Source organism: Rhinopithecus bieti, unplaced genomic scaffold, assembly GCF_001698545.2.
Source record: "Rhinopithecus bieti isolate Rb0 unplaced genomic scaffold, ASM169854v2 scaffold_15436, whole genome shotgun sequence".
Classification (NCBI taxonomy): Eukaryota; Metazoa; Chordata; class Mammalia; order Primates; family Cercopithecidae; genus Rhinopithecus; species Rhinopithecus bieti.
Genome location: NW_016808313.1, coordinates 447,495 through 465,757, shown reverse-complemented (window position 1 = coordinate 465,757; position 18,263 = coordinate 447,495). Strand labels below are relative to the sequence as shown.

At 43.4% G+C, this 18,263-nt stretch overlaps 1 protein-coding gene across 1 annotated transcript in view; it reads right to left on the bottom strand.

Moving 5' to 3' along the window:
- The window catches only part of LMX1A (LIM homeobox transcription factor 1 alpha), a 165,322-nt gene that overhangs the window by 50,757 nt on the left and 96,302 nt on the right, over positions 1 to 18,263 (bottom strand). The window contains exon 3 of the mRNA XM_017886421.1: positions 1,548 to 1,780. Within this exon, the coding sequence (XP_017741910.1) occupies positions 1,548 to 1,780 (233 nt within the window). The remainder of the gene's footprint in view (positions 1 to 1,547; positions 1,781 to 18,263) is intronic.

The window sequence follows — 18,263 nt, the reverse complement described above, 5'->3', positions numbered from 1 at the left end:
ACACCATGCCATGATGCTTTTGTCTCACGTGTTTATTCACTCTTTAACAAAGAGTTTTATCAGACACCCTCAGTGCTCCATGCCTGTGCTAGGCCTGGGAGTATAGTGGTAAATAAGACACACACTGTCCTTCACAGAGTTTAGCACTCTGAAAAGAATAAGAAACAACCAAACATGTAACTACAATGAAGTAAATATCCCAGTAGCAGAAGTTAAGGGTAAACTCACCCAGCATGAGGGATTAAGAGACCTTCCCGATAAAGTTGCCTTTAGAGGGAAGCTTAAAGGATAAGCTAGCAGACAAAAGAGAGGGAAAGAGGCAGAGAAGGAATAGACTTTTAAGATTTGAGAGTGGGTGAGACACACTGACAGGTGCTAGGGCCTAGTAAGGCTGGAGTGAAGGGTGGGAGTGATCAGAATCTCCCAAAGAGGCCAAAGAGATGGATAGAGTGAGGTTACAGGGGGCTTGGAAATGGACTGGAATTGGCAATGCCAAGAACTAGTAAGGTCACATAGATGTTACCTAATTGGATCTCACAGATTCCTATAGATAAGAGGAATGCTGGAGCTGTGCAGACCAACACTCCAAAAAGGCATTTCATGTTGAATGTAGTCAGTGTTAATTTAATGTAATTTGTCTGGCCTTGTGAAACCTGCCCTGTAAAATCTCTGAACCTCTCCTGTCTTCTCTCTTTCGCCAACCCTCAAGGCAGTAAGAGGGAGGGTCGAGTGGCTGATGAGGAGAAAGAACAAAATCATTCTAGTGCCTTACTTTATGTGACCTGCCAAGCCTTAGATAGATTCCATCTTTCCCACTTGACAAATGAGGAAACAACAGCTTAGGATAGTTTGGTGATTGTGGTAGACTGAATTATTGGTTCCAATCCATCATTCTCTTTAAAAGTATTATGTATCTATACCTGGGCAGGGGTTTGTGGTGCATGGAGTGTATTTCTTCTCCTCTTGACTTTGGATTTGATATTGCCATTTGCTTTGGCCAATGGAATATTAGCAGACATGATGTGTGCAGAACCTTGAAATGTGCTCTGTGGTTGGGCATGCCTTCTTGCACTTTTACCACTGTCTGAAGATCATGCCCTGCAGCTGCTGCTCCTCAAACCTGGATCCTGGAATGAATGGCACAGAGTATTCCTAAACCTTGTCTACAGCCTGGAGCTAAGCTCAGCTGAGATCAGCAGACTCCAGGTAACTGGAAGGCTGAAGCAAAGTCCAGTTAACTCCAGTTAACCCAGACACGTGTGTGTGTGTGTGTGTGTGTGTGTGTGTGTGTGTGTGTGTGTGAAGTGTTTATGGTTGTATGCCATGGAATTTGAGGGTAATTTGTTATGCACCATCATCATGGTAATCGCTGACTGATGAGAGATTACTCCGAGCTTACAAAGAAAGTTCCTGGAATACACAGAACTGCCTTGCCACGGAGCTAGGCTGCCCTGGAGGCTGGCTCTCTAGGGAAGAAACAATGCAGACAGCCACCCAACTCCACTCTACCCACCCCACCACAGCCCTGCCCGCCACCTGGCACTCACCTGAGTCTGAGGCTGCTGGGCTCACCAGGCTGAGCAGCTCTCGCTCCTTCTCATAGTCCCCTTTGCAGAGCAGCTGCCCCTCCTTCAGAACAAACTCGTCACCCTTCTGAAGCTGTCGCTCGCAGACACAGCAGCAGAAGCAGCTCAGGTGGTATACACTCTTCTGGGCCCGCATAACAAACTCATTGGGAGCGATGGCCTCGAAGCAGCCCCCACATTTAACAGCAAACAGCCTGGCAGCAGGGAGAAAGGAAGTACATGCACCATGAGTAAAATCTGGCTTTGTCCTGAGTCTCCCCTGAAGTCAACAGCAAAAGGAGTTTCAAGAACTGGGATATGAATGTTAGAATGGAATGTACTTTAAATCCAGGTTATTTATTCCCTATGGGTCTCCCCTGAAGTCAACAGCAAAAGGAACTTCAAGAACTAGGATATGAATGTTAGAATGAAATGTATTTTAAATCCAGGTTATTTATTCCTTGAGGAGATTGAATTGAAGCATGCAGTTGAGTCACTCAAAGGCTGAAGAAGGGTGTCTGACTAGATAAAGGAAATGTGGTACATATACACCATGAAATACTATGCAGCCATAAAAAGGAACAAGATCATGTCCTTTTCAGGGACATGATTGGAGCTGGAAGCCATTATCCTCAGCAAACCATTGCAGGAAAAGAAAACCAAACACCGCATGTTCTCACTTATAAGTGGGAGCTGAACAGTGAGAACACATGGATACAGGGAGAGGAAAACACACTCTGGGGCCTGTCAGGGGGTGGGGTGGGGGAGGGAGAGCATTAGGAAAAATAGCTAATGCATACTGGGCTTAATACCGAGGTGATGGGCTGATAAATGCAGCAAAAAATCATGGCACATATTTATCTGTGTAACAAACCTGCACATCCTGCACATGTACCCCAGAAACTAAAATAAAATTAAAGATTAAAAAAAAGAAGAGTATCCGAGTCAATGCCCAGAATTTATTTGCTGTGGTTCATGACACAGTGCTTTCAAAGGTTGGTCTACAGACCGGCACCAGGCAGGCTGTTCAGAATCCCTAGGGGAGCTTATTATTTAAATTATTTCAATCAGCAATAACAATAACAAAATTGTCCAAGCCCACTCCTGTGAGAGTGTAAAAGGATGTGCCCCAGAATGTGAATTCTTAACAAGCTCTTGAGATGTGTAAGAGCTTCGATGTGTAATCCAGTTTTTGAAAAATGGCATCCCAACTTCCCAGCCTGATATTCAATGGATTCAGCCTATCTCTCAAGACTTAACTCTTCTTTCATTTATTTACAACAAAACAGTTAGAGTATCTACTATATATGCCAAGCCAAAAGCAGTAAGTGCTAGTGATGTGAAGACGAATAAAGGAAAATCCCCCTCAGAATTGAGTTCAGGCTAATGGAAGAGATAGACATATCCAAATAATTAAAGTAGAGGGCTGTGGGAGTACAGAGCGGGAAATAACTAACCTGCAGGGAGTGAGTGGGGGGTGCATTTAGTATGTATTCAATAAATCTAAATCAAACACAAGACAGGAAGGAAGGCAGGCTGGCAGGCACAAAGTGGTGGGAGGAGGGACATTCCCAGGGGAGGGAACAGCCTGTGTAAAGGCCTGGAACCATGAACAGGCATGGATGCCCAGGTTGTAGGGTGCACTCCACCAAGTTAGAGGCAGGTACCTCCAAGAAGGTGGCAGGTGAGGTTAAGTCATGACTCAATCACACAGTAGGGAGCTGGACATCATCTGGCCAGCAATCGGGAGCATTGAATGGCTTTTTTTTTTTTTTTTTTTTTTTTTTTTTGAGACAGAGTCTTGCTTTGTCACCCAAGCTGGAGTGCAGTGGCGTGATCTCAGCTCACTGCAATGTCCACCTCTTGGGTTCAAGTGATTCTCCTGCCTCAGCCTCCTGAGTAGCTGGGATTGCAGGCACACACCACCACGCTCAGCTAATTTTTGTATTTTTAGTAGAGATGGGGTTTCACCATGTTGGTCAGTCTGGTCTTGAACTCCTGACCTCAAGTGATGCTCCCACCTCAGCCTCCCAAAGTGCTGGGATTACAGGCATGAGCCACCTCACTAGGCTTGAATGGTTTTTTAACATGGTAATATCCAAGTTCTGGAAAAGGAGCTCTTGGCTATATGAAAAGTGGAATAGAAACAGAGGTAGTGAGATGAGTGAGCGGCTGAGAAATTATCAGGATCAGGACTCATGCAGCAGAGGTAAGACAGAAAGAAGGGGGCAGAGCCTACAGCTGGGAGATAGGAAAGCATGGGGCATGGCTCCCAGGGTCCTAGTGGTCAGAGCTGGCAGGTAACGATAATGCGAAGACTCCAATGTACAAAATTACTCATTTCCTACCTCTGGGACTATTTATGTCATTTCCCCATCCTAGAAATGATGTTTTCCTGTTTAATTTATCGGAACCCAAACCACCCTTCAGGACACAGCAGCTTCCATCTTCTCCTTGAATCCTGCCCTGATCTGTGCCCCCCAGCCTGAAGTGACTGCCCCCCTTTGAATGATGATACCAGGAACTATCTCTGTGGGTCATTCCACAGTTCTCTGGAGATGTCTCAGAACTACAATATGAAAAGTAGTAGGCACTGGAGGCCTGTGCTCTGCTGCCAGCTCTACAGATAACCCTGCAAAATCTTGGACAGGTTGTTTAGCCTGCCCCTTCATATCTCCTTTTTTCTGTCTGTTGTTAAGATGTTAGGCCAGTCTCCTCCAGCTACAAAAATTCTACCATCAATTGCTTGCAATTGCTGGCTCAAAATATTATCTTACTCTTGCCTTATTATTTTACTTTTCCCATGTTTATAACTTATCTTGTCAACAACTCCTATTTCAAGAACAAGGCCTATGGAATATTTATATACTCTCACATATGGTGGGTGCTCAATAAAAGTTGATTTTATTTGACTCGTGGATCTAATTTATTCACCCTCTTTCTGAAATAACATAATATATATAAACAGCCTAGCATATGAGCTGACACATAATAGATATCCAATAAAGATGTCTCTCTTCTCTTCCTTGTCACTCCAGAGAAATAACAATTCAGGGTAACCTATGATAAAACTAAAATTTAAAGCAGATCCCTCTGTTTCCTTTTTCTTTTTTAAATTGCTTGATGATACCATAATTGCATTTGTCAAAACTTTGGCATAAGTACAGAGACAATATACCCTAAGAATATCTCTGGGATTCATTCACTATAACATTCATTTTACTATTTCCAAAATAAAGACTTTTTTTTTCTTTTTTAAAGTAGTAGCAAAATAGAGGGGAAAATACTTTCAAAAACACTCTGTTTATTCCCACATGCCAGAGGGGTCAGTAGATATGGAAAGGTCAGATGGTGTACAGGAGAGAATGTTAAGGGGGCACAGAATGGCCAGAGAGAGCAGATAAAACTTCACACCACTCTCCTCTTTATAAAGCTAGATATGAACTGACTCAGAGCCTATCCAGGGAGCTGAGGCCACCGTGCTCTGCTGATGAGCCCCACCCTGGCAGGAGCTAAGAAAATATGAACAACTGAAGAGCATTTCATATAGGCAGGCCAACTACCATGATGGCCTAAGCGTTGCCAATTCATTCACTCAAAATCTCATTCATGTACTCATTCAATCATTTATTCATTTCATTCATTCTTTCATTTATTCAGAAGCATCCACTATGCACCCTGCAATATACCACACTCTGTGTCTTTACAGGGAGAGGAGGAAAAGAAACCACCATCCAAACAGCATTCATGTACATGAACAAGTATATACTGAGTGTCTGTTATGTGGTAGGCATTGTTGTAGGCACAAAAGGATACAAGACAGACAAATCCTTGACCTCATGTAGCACACATGCTAGTGGGAGAGACAGTAAACAAATATAAATGAATAGATAAATCATGTCTAACCTTACGGATTTACCTTTACGGAAGAGAATATAAGAACAATATAAAGCAATGTCCCATGAATATAAAATAGAACGGCATAAAGCTATCGTATATGTAATTATAATATTTAATCACCTCCCAACTCTAAATTGTGCTGGTTTATGATTCTAAGTCAATACATGTGCACTGTGTGTTTACCTTGGAAGCTTCCTGGAAGAAGGCAAGAGTTTTGAGGGTGGAATGAAGGGGAAGCTAAGGAGAAGTTCCCAGGGAGGCATTACTCATAAGTTGACACAAAAAAGAGGGCCATTCAAATTCTTTGAGTGAAGGAAGGCAAAGCTTGGAAAAGATGATGAAGCCACCTCTCAGGAAACAGCCTCCTGGGACAGAGGCCAGGCTGCAGGATTGGAAGTGCATGTGCTGTCTTACTTTCAACAAAGGCCTTGAAGCACCACACCAGTCCTCCCTGCCCTTGGCCATCAGAAGCACCTCAGAATAACCTATCTCGATATGCTTCTCCTCTGCCTTTCAGTTTCAGCAAGGAAATGAAACAGGGGGACAGTCCAAGGGGTTGGAATGGCTCATTTATCACTAACAGTTATGGTAGAGCCTGGAACTCCAGGTTCCAGCTGCCCTTCCCCTGCCCTCTCACCCAGTGCAGTTTTTCTCTCTATGTCTAAACCTCTGGCACATCAGCCCTTTGACTATTTGCCTTGACTCCCTCTCCCCTATGCTGGATACTGTCGTTGGACAGAAAATCCACCCATTTCATCCCTGGGCCCCAAGTCCCCGGTTGCTGTTTGCCAACCTGAGCAAACTAATCAATGCTTTTCCAGGAGCTGGTCAAAGGCCCTTTGTCCCCAAGCCCTCCTTCTCCTCCCCTTCCCCTGGAATTAACTGTTAAACAGACTCAAGGCAAATGCTCCCAGGGAGTCAACAAGCACTTGAGAAGCTGCAACAGCAGGTGGTAGCATCTGTGCTTGTCTAACTTCCACCCTGCTAATCTCCTCCTCTTTTTCTTGCCTTCTTAATTTCATCCCCACTCCAAAATTTCCCCAAGTTGGAGAAGGGAGGGTTGGAGTGAGCTCAACAAAGAAAGCCCACCATGTTGACTCAGGAGTGGCTAGAGGAAGTGGCGGGAGTTGTCTGGGCTCAAATCCTGAAATGGTCATGGTCACTGGGGATTACAGACCAGGAAGAGCAGGGCAGTCCTGTTTTTTTCTTCTCTCTTTCTGTTTTTCCCTCCCTTTCTGGGTTCAAACCAGATCAACCTCACCTTACTACCTTGACTCCTCTTACCTTCACTAACCCCAGAGCAATTCAAGGAGAAAAGGTGCATGTGGTCCACCACCTGTGTGCCAGATGTGTACACAGCTGTACGGCTACCGCTGTGGACCCAGCTGCCGACTGTACACCTCCCACAAGTTGTTTTCTCTAAGGCTCAGACAAGCAGAGAAAAGGGTTTGTTCAAAAGTCCAGGTCATAATTAAAACACAGCCTGTCTCTTCCTAATGCTCTGGATGGCATCCCCATGGTTACTTCCCCACTGAATGCTAATGAGACCTCACTGTGGGTTCATAGCCTGGCAGCCTGGCTGTGCCCTGGCCAGCTGGACAAGGCTTCCAGAGATGTCCAGCTCATCAAGGCATACATAACACCACCCAGCTTTCCTTGATGTTATAAATTGTCCTACCCCTGAAAGTTCCTCAAATGATTCCTTATCTCCTCTTTGCATTTAATTCCCTCACCTGTAAAATGGGAATAACAGTATCTACCTCTTGGAAAAGCATCCAGTGCAGTACTTGTTGCAGAGACTAAGCACTCAGTGCTGTTCTTCCTCTATTGATCACTCTCTGTGGGGAAGGCTCTGGGGATGCTGTGATAAATAAGGCTGTCCCTCTCCTTAGGGAGTTCACATTCTCTGAAAGGCAGCAGACTCTAAATATATGACCTCAGTAGGATGTGTTTGGGATATGCAGAGAGAAATAGCTGGGAATAGCACAAAGGAGAGACCCATACACTTAGCTTAGGCTAAAGGTCACAGAATCTTTTGTCTTACACTTTCTCTTCTTTTCCTCTTTCTCCCTGTACCTCCTCTCACTCTCCCTTTTCCACTCACTCTGCCAAGCAGGAAAATAGAGGTTGGCCGAAATGCTATTCAATGCCTTGCTGACATCTCTTCTTGTACAGCTGCAAGCTATAAGATGCATAACTTTCAGTTTTGGTGAGACAGCCTGGGTTCTCAGGCTCTGCCACTTCCAGGCAGCATGACTGGGAGAACACCACTTCATCACTTGCTGCCTCAGTTTGCTTTGATGTAAAAGGTAATAATGATGTCTTCATTTCTGGACTAATGAGGATTAAATGTACATGGAGTACTTTGTGACCTATAAGGTGTAGCACAATTTTTTTGTGCCTTTATCATTTGACCCTTGTGGATTTTTCTTTCTTGCCTCAAACATGGTTCTTGTTGCTTAAAAATTTTGTGAGTTCTGGTCGGGTGCGGTGGCTCACGCCTGTAATCCCAGCACTTTGGGAGGCTGAGGCGGCCAGATCATCTGAGGTCGGGAGGTCGAGACTAGCGTGGCTAACATGGTGAAACCCCGTCTCTACTAAAAATACAAAATTAGCCAGGCATGCTGGTGCACGCCTGTAATCCCAGCTACTCAGGAGGCTGAGGCAGGAGAATCTCTTGAACGCGGGAGGCAGACGTTGCGGTGAGCTGAGATCACACCATTGCACTCCAGCCTGGGCAACAAGAGAGAAACAGCAAAACTCTGTCTCAAAAAAAAAAAAAAAAAGAATGTTGTGAGTTCCATTCTAAGAGAACACTTCCTCCGCAGCATGAGCCCTTCCACTGACTCCTTCCTCCTTTGACATGTGCATGACTGCATCTCCAGAGCATAGTGCTGACCCAGAAGATGAACCAAGGAAACACACTGCTCATGGTGCAGGCAGAACAAGCCCCTTACACCAAGCCATGGGCCTCTCACCCTCTCTCCAACATGGGCCAAGGTCATCGAACTGAAGCAGTGTTTCTTGTAACCAAACTCAGTCATCCTGCCCTAGGTGAGGTGTCGGGGAAAGAACACGGGACTTGGAATGAGAAACCTGGGCTCAAAAGTGCTGCCTTTTCCAAGAGGCCTCAGAAAAGCCACCACCTTTCCCTGAATCTTGGTTATCTTATCATCCATTTCTCAATGGAAATGTTCTGTCCTAGATCAGAGTTGTCTCGAACTTAGAGGCTGAGGAGGAAGGATGACTCTGTTTCCTAGGTCTCCACACACTTTCAACCAGAGAAACCCACTTCGTTCACATCTAAATTCAGCTCTCCAGACAGTGTTTTAACATGACACTGCCTTGCTATGGTAATTCTTGAACAAAATCTTCTCCAGAAACATATCATTCAAATATATATAAATATAAAACAGCTAAAGCCAAAAGACATGATATCTATTCTATTAATAGAAGAGTATCATTGGAAGACAACATTTTGCTCCTAAGGCACATTGGAAACCCACTAGGCTGGATAATTTCTTAGTCCCATTTTTATATTTTAAGTTTTTATTACAGGAGTTGAGAAGCCTCATCTGTAACCAAGGAGACAAGAAGGTTTCAAAAGCAGACATGAAGGCTTGATGCCTGAGAAACTATTAGCAGACAAGTCTATGACAATCAACAAAGAAGCACCGAACTTCGGGATACAAAGCACACTCCTGTACTGCAGGCATTACAGTCTCCACACAAGATGACAACCAACCGAGACACTCTAGGGACTCCTGGATTTTGATGCCTGTTGTGTAATCTTAGGAAAATCACCCTACCATTCTGAACACCAGTGTCTTCATTGTTAGAATATATTTCAACTCCAAAAATCATATTTCTGCAAAGGAAGGGGGCTTGTGGAGGACAGGAAAAAAAGAATTAATCTTTATTGAATACCCACTCAGTGCTAGAAAGTGTGATATTCTTTTTATCCATTATCTAACTAAATTTGTGGGATAGGGGTTAATAGAACTATTTTATGAACTCAAAGAGAATCTGACCATATTTCAGTTCTCTCCGTAGGAGAGAGCCACTCTGGGATGGCGAACTCATGGGTCCTGTTTTGTATTTCTCTCCCACATGCTTTCTAGCACTGTCTTCATAGGAGAAACATATAGAAAGATCAAGCAGTTAAGATGGCAGCCTCTGCTCATGAGAGAGTCACGAGACAGGCCCATGGTTTTATAGAAGGTCCTGAGACTCCACTGCAGACATGTAGGTAGATGAAAGGCAGGAGTTAAAAAAGAAAGTTGATCCCTTTAGGCTACTCAGCTTGTGGACCCCAAAATACCCGAAGGGATTTCTGAAAGAGGCCTACCCTCTATGGGTGTGGGTTAGGAACAAATAGTGTGTGGGGATACTCTGACCCAAAACCACCAGCCAAGAGTCTACTGTGACTCCAAAGAGATTGGGAAACAAGACAAATCTTGCTGGAACCCTATTTCCTGGGGAGCCTGGTAAGTCGGGTCATTCTTTTCAAGATATGGGCAGAAATGTAGCCAATGGGGACAGGGTTGGACCCAGGAAGACCTGAGGAAATCCACCCAGAGAGAGGCTAAGATCTTCATTAACCTCATCCCAAAGTCCTGCAGACCTTAAAGAGAGCTTCTCAAAGCCTCCATACCATAGACAAACAAGTAGAAGGATGGCGGACAAAGCAAACCTATGAAAAACCCTGATGCCAGTTTGAGCCAACTGTAGTGTACTGCGCTTGCCCCACCAAAATAAGAAATCACAGCAATCTGTAGCTTTGGACAGTAGTCTACTACAGATCAGCTGTCTTTCTCCAGGCACCACCGATATGAGTTTTGGTAAGATATATGAACCCTCTGGTTTAGAAAGTAAGAGAGGGTTTGGGGCTCTTTAACAAGGCAGGAATCTGTGTATCATTCAGTTTCCACCTCTCCACCAGGGGGCAGCATAGCAGCATTCATTCAGTGCCATGTTGACTTGGTAACTGAGGTCATCCAGGCAGAGACAGGGATTGGCCATAAGCCAAAACCGTCTGCCGGAAAATCTGCTGCTGGGAGTCTGGGAGACCATGTGGCTAAACTGAAGGAGAGATGGTGAGAGAAGAGTATTCAAAAGTATTGAGAACCAAAAGCATGGCTTGTGGCCTTAGAAGTAGTGACACAAGCAACCTTGTCAGCTGGCTCAAGGTCTCTGTCCTTGAGGCTGAGCCAACAACACCACAATAAGCAACTGAGCACATGGTCCTGGGGCGGTGGGAAAGTCTGCATGGACAATAGAGTGGCAGGATCTTCTATAGGAGACAGTCTCAAGACTCTGCAGTGGTGAGAAAATGGGAAACAATAAGTGGCTGGCAGAGCCAATCAGGGTCTCTGTCTGCCTGCAGCGCCTGGGGAGCTATAAGGAGGATCATACAATGGGATGAACGAGTGGGAGCAAGAACTGCTAAGTATGATGTCTGCACGTCCCAGAGGCTCCGGGAGGCACTGGTGTCACCAAGAAGGGCAGGGTAATGCACATGGTTTTTCATCTATCACAAATGTTGCTGGCAATGGGTGGTTTCTACCTTGAAATGGTAGACTAAGTGCTTTTCTTGTTCTCACAAAGTGTCCATTCCAGACTCAGCAAGACATTGTGGGAAGAGGACAGCTTTTGACATCTGATAAAACCTGGATTCAAACCTTGGTTCTATCTTTAAGAACTTGATCAAGTTACAAACTCTCTTGGAGCCTCAGCTTCTTTATCTCTAAAAATGAGATCATAACAACCTTATAAGATATTTTGGAGGTTAAGTAAAATAGTGTATTTTAAGTATCTGACACATACTAGCTGCTCTCAATAAGTGGTACTCATCAACTGCCTTTATTAAAATCAGTTTACCATATCTGCCCATATAAATATTTATGTAAGATAATTTATTTCAAGACAGTCAACTGAGCCAAAAACAGAACTTTACATGTATCTCAAGGCTCTGTCCCTCATTATTATACCAAATCAAATCAAACTTCAACCAGCCTTTCATATATTACTGGAGAAGACACCAACAAACAAATATGAAAGGCCAAACACTTGAGAGGAAACTGAGGGTACATCTCATTCAGGCAGCTATGGCTATGGTCTACCCTAACCCAAGGTCAATATTGACACCAGCCACGAGTGTTGACCCACACACAAATTCATTGCCTAACACCCAGCATATGTTCAGGAAGTTGTCAGCTCCATGTTTAGCCAACCAGAGCCAACAGTTGCTATTTGGTTAATGCTGACATTATCTGGCAAATATTTGAAACAGACCCTTTCCCCACATCATTTTGGTTCTCAGATGACTGCTTCTTACAGAGGCTGCCGACTATTGTGTGGACATGTACTGAGACATCCCTATCCTTGCCTTGCTTCCCTGGCTATCTGACTTCCTGTCCACCAAGAGACCAGTCAACCTCTTTCCTCATATTACAAGAAACCAAGGCCAATAAAGGGGCAATAATCTACCCCAGACCACAAAGAAAGCTATGATTGCTGAGAGGACCAGACAGAGCTTGAGACTTAGTCAATGATCAGGAAACTAAAGAGATTATAACATGGCCCAATGAGAGATGAAAACGTACTCCTCCAGGCTCTTAAGCAGTGTTCTGAACAACTAAATGAGGAGACAATGTCAGACAAGCTGAATGAGTGCGCTGTGTGTGGGACAGTGAGTCTCTCCCACTTGGAAGCTTTCTTTTCCTACCCTCTTCTTTGTTGAAACCTGAAAAGTATCTATGAGTCAAGCCCTAGAGCAAAAGACTGTGGTGAAAGTGTGAATTTCAATAACTCAAGCCAAGGTGGCACAACTTACAGACTTTGCATATTGTCACACAGACAATATTTTATGTTTTATGTTTCTTGCACAAATGGCAAGAAACATAAAACAGACATATGGAAAATATATGTTTTCCTTTTAGGGAGTTAAGGTTTGGTTTCCTTTGAAAATGTCAGTTTTCCTTTCCCTTCATCCTCATTAGCCTCCTGGGACACTCTTAAATATATCCAGCAAACAACGGAGCAGGAGAAATGAGGTATTTTTAGCTGATATTCTGGGCACAGATTCCTATTGTTTCACAATTTTTGGCTTGGCTGGATGGCACGTGGCCAATACAATGTATACTCTTGCAAAGAATGTATGTTTCCTGGGCTGTGTGTGTGTGTGTGTGTGTGTGTGTGTGTGTGTGTGATAACAGGAAGGACAAGGGTTTTACTGATGGTGTTTTGATGGGAAAGATTCTGGGATTCCAACAGGGGGCCACATCAAACTCTCCATGAATCCTGTTTGCTTTGGTCAACATCACTTTTCACTTATTATTACCATTGTGCTATATGTCCCAAAAAAAATTTTTTAAAGCCATAGTGTCACAACTGAAGAGCTCCTAGAATCAACTGTTTCCAGCAGTACTATATTAGGAACTAAATGTATTCTGAAAACCAATGATTACATTCCTAAATCATCTGGTGCACTGCCTAGCATATAACAATGTTCAAAACACTGACAGCTATGATGATCTTCCTCCTACTTATACATGACTCCTGTTCTCAAGGGTCACCCAGTCTTGTAGGGGAGACAAACAAGAAAAGAAAAGCATCCACTGACAATCTGAGTAAAAATCTCCCTGTGGCATAAAAACCACAGGGAGCTGCTATGAGGCTTTCCCTTTCTAACTGATGGGTGGAAAATATATCTGGATTATTTGAATTTCCAGAATGCCTTTAGTTCAATGATCTCAAAGCACATGCAATCTTGTATAAACATCTTAGCTCTGAAATAATTGAAAAGGGGGTCAGATTCTATGATCTTATTCAATTACACTCATTTTTCAGAGGACAAAACTGGCATAACAGCAGAATGTGGCACATTATGCACACTCCAAAATCCAGCAGTAATGGAGCCTGTGTACAGAAGTTCAGGGTCCTAAAACCCCAAAGCAGTCTCTTTATCACAGAACTATGTTGCCTTCCTTTCATGTTAGATTTCAGGTGTCTTGAGAACTCCATGGAAGTTTCAATAAAGTCTGATCCAGTGGAAGTGACACAGTTCTTGTTTCTTGATTTTTTTTTTTTTTTTTTTTGAGACGGAGTCTCGCTCCTGTCAACCCCCGGGCTGGAGTGCAGTGGCCGGATCTCAGCTCACTGCAAGTTCCGCCTTCCAGGTTTATGCCATTCTCCTCCTCAGCCTCCTAGTAGTAAGGTGGCACTATAGGAGCTGCCACTCGCTGGCTAGTTTTTTTTTTTTTTTTTTTTTTTTTTTTTGGCATTTTTTAGTAGAGATGGGGTTCACTGTGTTAGCCAGGGAGGTCTCGACCTCCTGACTCGTTATCCACCCGTCTCGGCTCTCCCAAAGTGCTGGGATTACAGGCTTGAGCCACCGCGCCAGGCCTGTTTCTTGATTTTAAAATATTTGTATCCTTCAATTTTTTAACCCTTTTTATTCTTCAACTCCCTCCCCATCCTTCCATTTCAACTCTCCTTCCACCCACTAAAAACTGGAAGGCACCATACCCCTTGTGATGGCTACTCTCAAAGAGATAAGAAAGTAACAGGTGTTGGGTGTAGAGAAATTGGAACTCTTGTGCATTGTCAGTGGAAATGTAAAATGGTGCAGTGCTGTGGAATATAGTATGGAGGTTCCTCAAAAAATTAAAAATAGAATTACCATGTGATCTAGCAATCTACTTCTGCATATATAGCCAAAATGATTGAAAACAAGGACTCAAGGAGATGTTTGTATGCCCAAGTTCACAGCAGCATTATGCACAGTAGCCAAGAGGTGAAAGCAGCTCAGGTGTCACTGACAGATGAACAGATAAACAAAATGTGGTATATGCCTACAATGGAATATTATTCAGCCTTAAAAAGGAAGAAAATTCTAACATACACTACAACATAATGAGGATATTATGATAAGTGAAATAAGACATTCGCAAAAGACAAACACAGTATGATGGTACTTAGGAAGTTCCTAGAGTAGTCAAATTCAGTGAGATGAAAGTAGAACAGTTGCTTCCAGGAAAAGAAAATGAAGAGGTACTATTTAATGAGCATAGAGTTTTAGTTTGCAAGATAAAAAGATGTATGTGGATGGAGAGTGGTGATAGTAGCACAACAGTATGAATGTACTTAATGCCACCGAACTGTACACTTAATAATGGTTGAGATGATACATTTCATGTTAGGTGTATTTTATCATACTTTTTTAAAAATAAAAAAATGATTTTTTTAACTGAAAGACGCAATCATTATTTATGCTCTACCTTCTCTAACCAAAATATAGGTGATTATGTTCCCAAGTGAAACTCTCACCAGCTTCCCTTGCAGCTAGGGGTAGCCATGTGAGGTAGTACATGGATTCTATTGGTGAGGAAAGCTCTAGAAAAGATACTGTTTTCTCAATAAAATGAGACAATCTCAGCTGGTGCATACATTTTCCTCTTTACCCTTTCTCTTTTTTTTTCTGCCTGGAATTAAAATGCAATACTGAGAGATAAAACAGCTATCTTGGAACTAAGAGAATGAAAGCTACCTGTTAAGAATGCAGAGAAAGAAGAAAGAAGCCTGAATTCTTGAAAACTTCCTTAAGCAGTTACACCTTCGTTGGACTTCCTACTTCTTGACTCCCTCTTAGTGAGAAAAATTAAAGCTCTCTTTGATTAAATTAGTCAAGACAGAATTATATGATGCCAAATGCAGTCCTGCTCTAATCTCTTCATATTGACTTGCTAAAGGGATATCCTCTTCCCACCTGATGTCTTGAATGTCCTACACTGCTATCTAGGGCTAACTCTTCTACTTAGGTGCTAAAGTTTGTCACTTTATGCTTACTCAAAAACTACATCATATATTCTTCCTCTTTGTAAATATGTTTTACAATTTTTTTTCTTGTTTCTCCCATTTTGGAAAAAAAATACCCTTCTCTTGATTCCATTTCCTCTACCAGCTACCTTTTCATGTATCTGATGACCTTTGTAGAAAAAAAATTGTTTAAATTACTTCTATTTACTATCTTCAGTTCCTCTCTTTTTAGACGAATCCAATCAGGTACTTATCCCACCCTTTCTAACAAAACTGTCTTGAAAAGGTCACTAATGCCCTCCATAGTGTTTAGTCCTCACCATACTAAGCCCATCAGCAGGCTTGGACATCATCAGTCATTTGGCTTTCAGGACTGCTAACCCCTGATTTTCCTCCCACCTCACTGGTCACTCCTGCTTTGTTCTCCCTTACCAGTTTCTCCTCATCTCCCTGACCATGAAATGTTTAGTTTTCTTTATCTACACTCACTCCCCTTATTGATCTTAGCCAGTCCCATTACTTTAAATATCATACATTTGCTAAATGATTTTGACATTTCTATCTCCACCCCAGCTTGCTCTTTTAAATCAAACTTGTATACCCAACTACCTACTCAACATCTTCACTTGGATTTCTAATCACAATATCAAATGTAACAAAACCAAAATAAAATTCCTGATCTTTTCCCACCCAGCTCATCCTGGCTCAAATCTGCTCCAACTACAACCTCTCCATTTCCACTGATGGATGGTACCTACATCTTACCTGTTGCTCAAGACAAACATCGTGGACTCATTCTTGACTTCTTTATCCTCCACGTCTCATATCCAATGTGCCAACAAGCAATTTCTGCTCCATCCTCAAAGAATAGCCAGGATAGTCATTTCTCATTATCTCACAGCTCCCACTATAGTCCTGCCTCCACCATATCTTCCCTGGGTTACCTCCACAACCTCCTCAATGGACCACTTGCTTCCTCTTGTCACCTGCTATGCTGATCTTCAGCAGAGCACTCAGGGTTATCCTACTACCTAAATCAGATCATGTCCCTCATCTGAAATCTAGCAATCTACTTCATTCCCATTTTCCAGACAAGAAAACAAAGACTTATGAAGGTTAAATAATTTGCTCAATTTTACACAGCTAGTATTTGGGGGTGCCAGGATTTAAATCAAGTCTGCCATTATATCACTGCCTAACTTAGCTTTGGGGGTTGTCCTCATCAAATGGTAGGATGGTATTTTGCAAATTAAAAGCTCTGTGTGACTGCAAGGTAATACTACCACCATTATCAACACAAGCTCCTGATATGGTAGTGCTGAATGAAGAAGGTTATCAATTATATTGAAATATTTTACCTAGAAAGGAAAAGCAAGAGTTTTCCCTCTAATACTTGAAAGAAAACCCAGACTGAGATCAACAATCCCGGATGAGTCTAACCCAGGAGAGGATCAACTTTGTGACTTACGCTGAAACAAGCAAGGAGGGACTGGGTAAAAATAGAAAAACCAGAAGGAATAGTGGCAGCCTGCACACAGCCCCCACCACCACCCCAACCACAAAACTCATGTGCAAGTCTGCAATATAATTTTCATCTTGGATGCCTTTCATATGGCTCTGCTCCCCATACCCAGCTCCATTCAGAGGATTAAAGAAGAGGGACAGACATGAGTAGCTAAAGAACCACAAAAATCTCTGTGAAACAGGGTTCTTGGTTTAAAATCACAGTGACAAGTTATGTGTACAGACATGCATAAAGCATGCATATGCTCACACACACGCACGCGTGCACACACACACACATACATGCTGCCTTAGACTAGCGATCCACACAGCATGCTACAGCCAGAAGTTTGGGGAGGAATTTTTAATAACAGCCCCTCCCAACCATGGAAATAAATAATGACAAGTTAGGGTGTCCTCAACCAGAGGAAGTCTTCAAGAGAGCACGACCTTTGAGGGATGTCTGCATTTTGCTACGGCAGTGCACTGTCAGATCTTATAAGGTGAAACTAAAGGGAATGCTGATATAGGAAAAGGAGGGCTAGTGCGGTGGCTCATGCCTACAATCCCAGCACTTTAGGAGGCTGAAGCAGGAGGATCGCTTGAGCCCACGAGTTTGAGACTAGCCTGGGCAACTTGGGGAGACCCCGTCTCAATAAAACAAAATTAAAAATTAGCCAGGTGTGGTCATGTGTGCCTGTAGTCCCAGCTACTTGAGAGGCTGAGGTGGGAGGATTACTTGAGCCCAGAAGATCGAGACTGCAGTGAGCCATGTTCAAGCCACTCTACTCCAGCCATGTTCAAGCCACTCTACTTCGAGACAGAGCAATACCCTGTCTCAAAATAAAAAAGGAAGTCCGGGTGCGGTGGCTCACGCCTGTAACCCCAGCACTTTGGAAGGCCGAGGCAGGCAGATCACAAAGTCAGGAGATCGAGACCATCCTGGCTAACACGGTGAAACCCCCTCTCTACTAAAACTACAAAAAATTAGCCAGGCGTGTTGGTGGGCGCCTGTAGTCCCAGCTACTCAGGAGGCTGAGGCAGGAAAATGGCGGCAACCTGGGGGGTGGAGCTTGCAGTGAGCTGAGATGGTGCCACTGCACTCAAGCCTGGGCGACAGTGTGAGACTCCATCTCAAAAAAAAAGAAAAAAAGAAAGAAAGAAGAAATAGGCCGGGCATGGTGACTCATGCCTGTAATCTCAGCACCTTGGAAGCCAAGGCGGGCGGATCACCTGAGGTCAGGAGTTCGAGACCAGCCTGGCCAAAATGATGAAGCCCTATCTCTACTAAAAATATAAAAAAAATTGGCCAGGCATGGTGGTGGACGTCTGTAATCCCAGTTACTCGGGAGCCTGAGGCAGAATTGGTTGAACCCAGGAGGCAGAGGTTGCAGTGAGTCGAGATTGAGCCATTGCACTCCAGCCTGGGCAACAAGAGTGAAACTCCATCTCAAAAAAAAAAAAAAAGAAATAAGA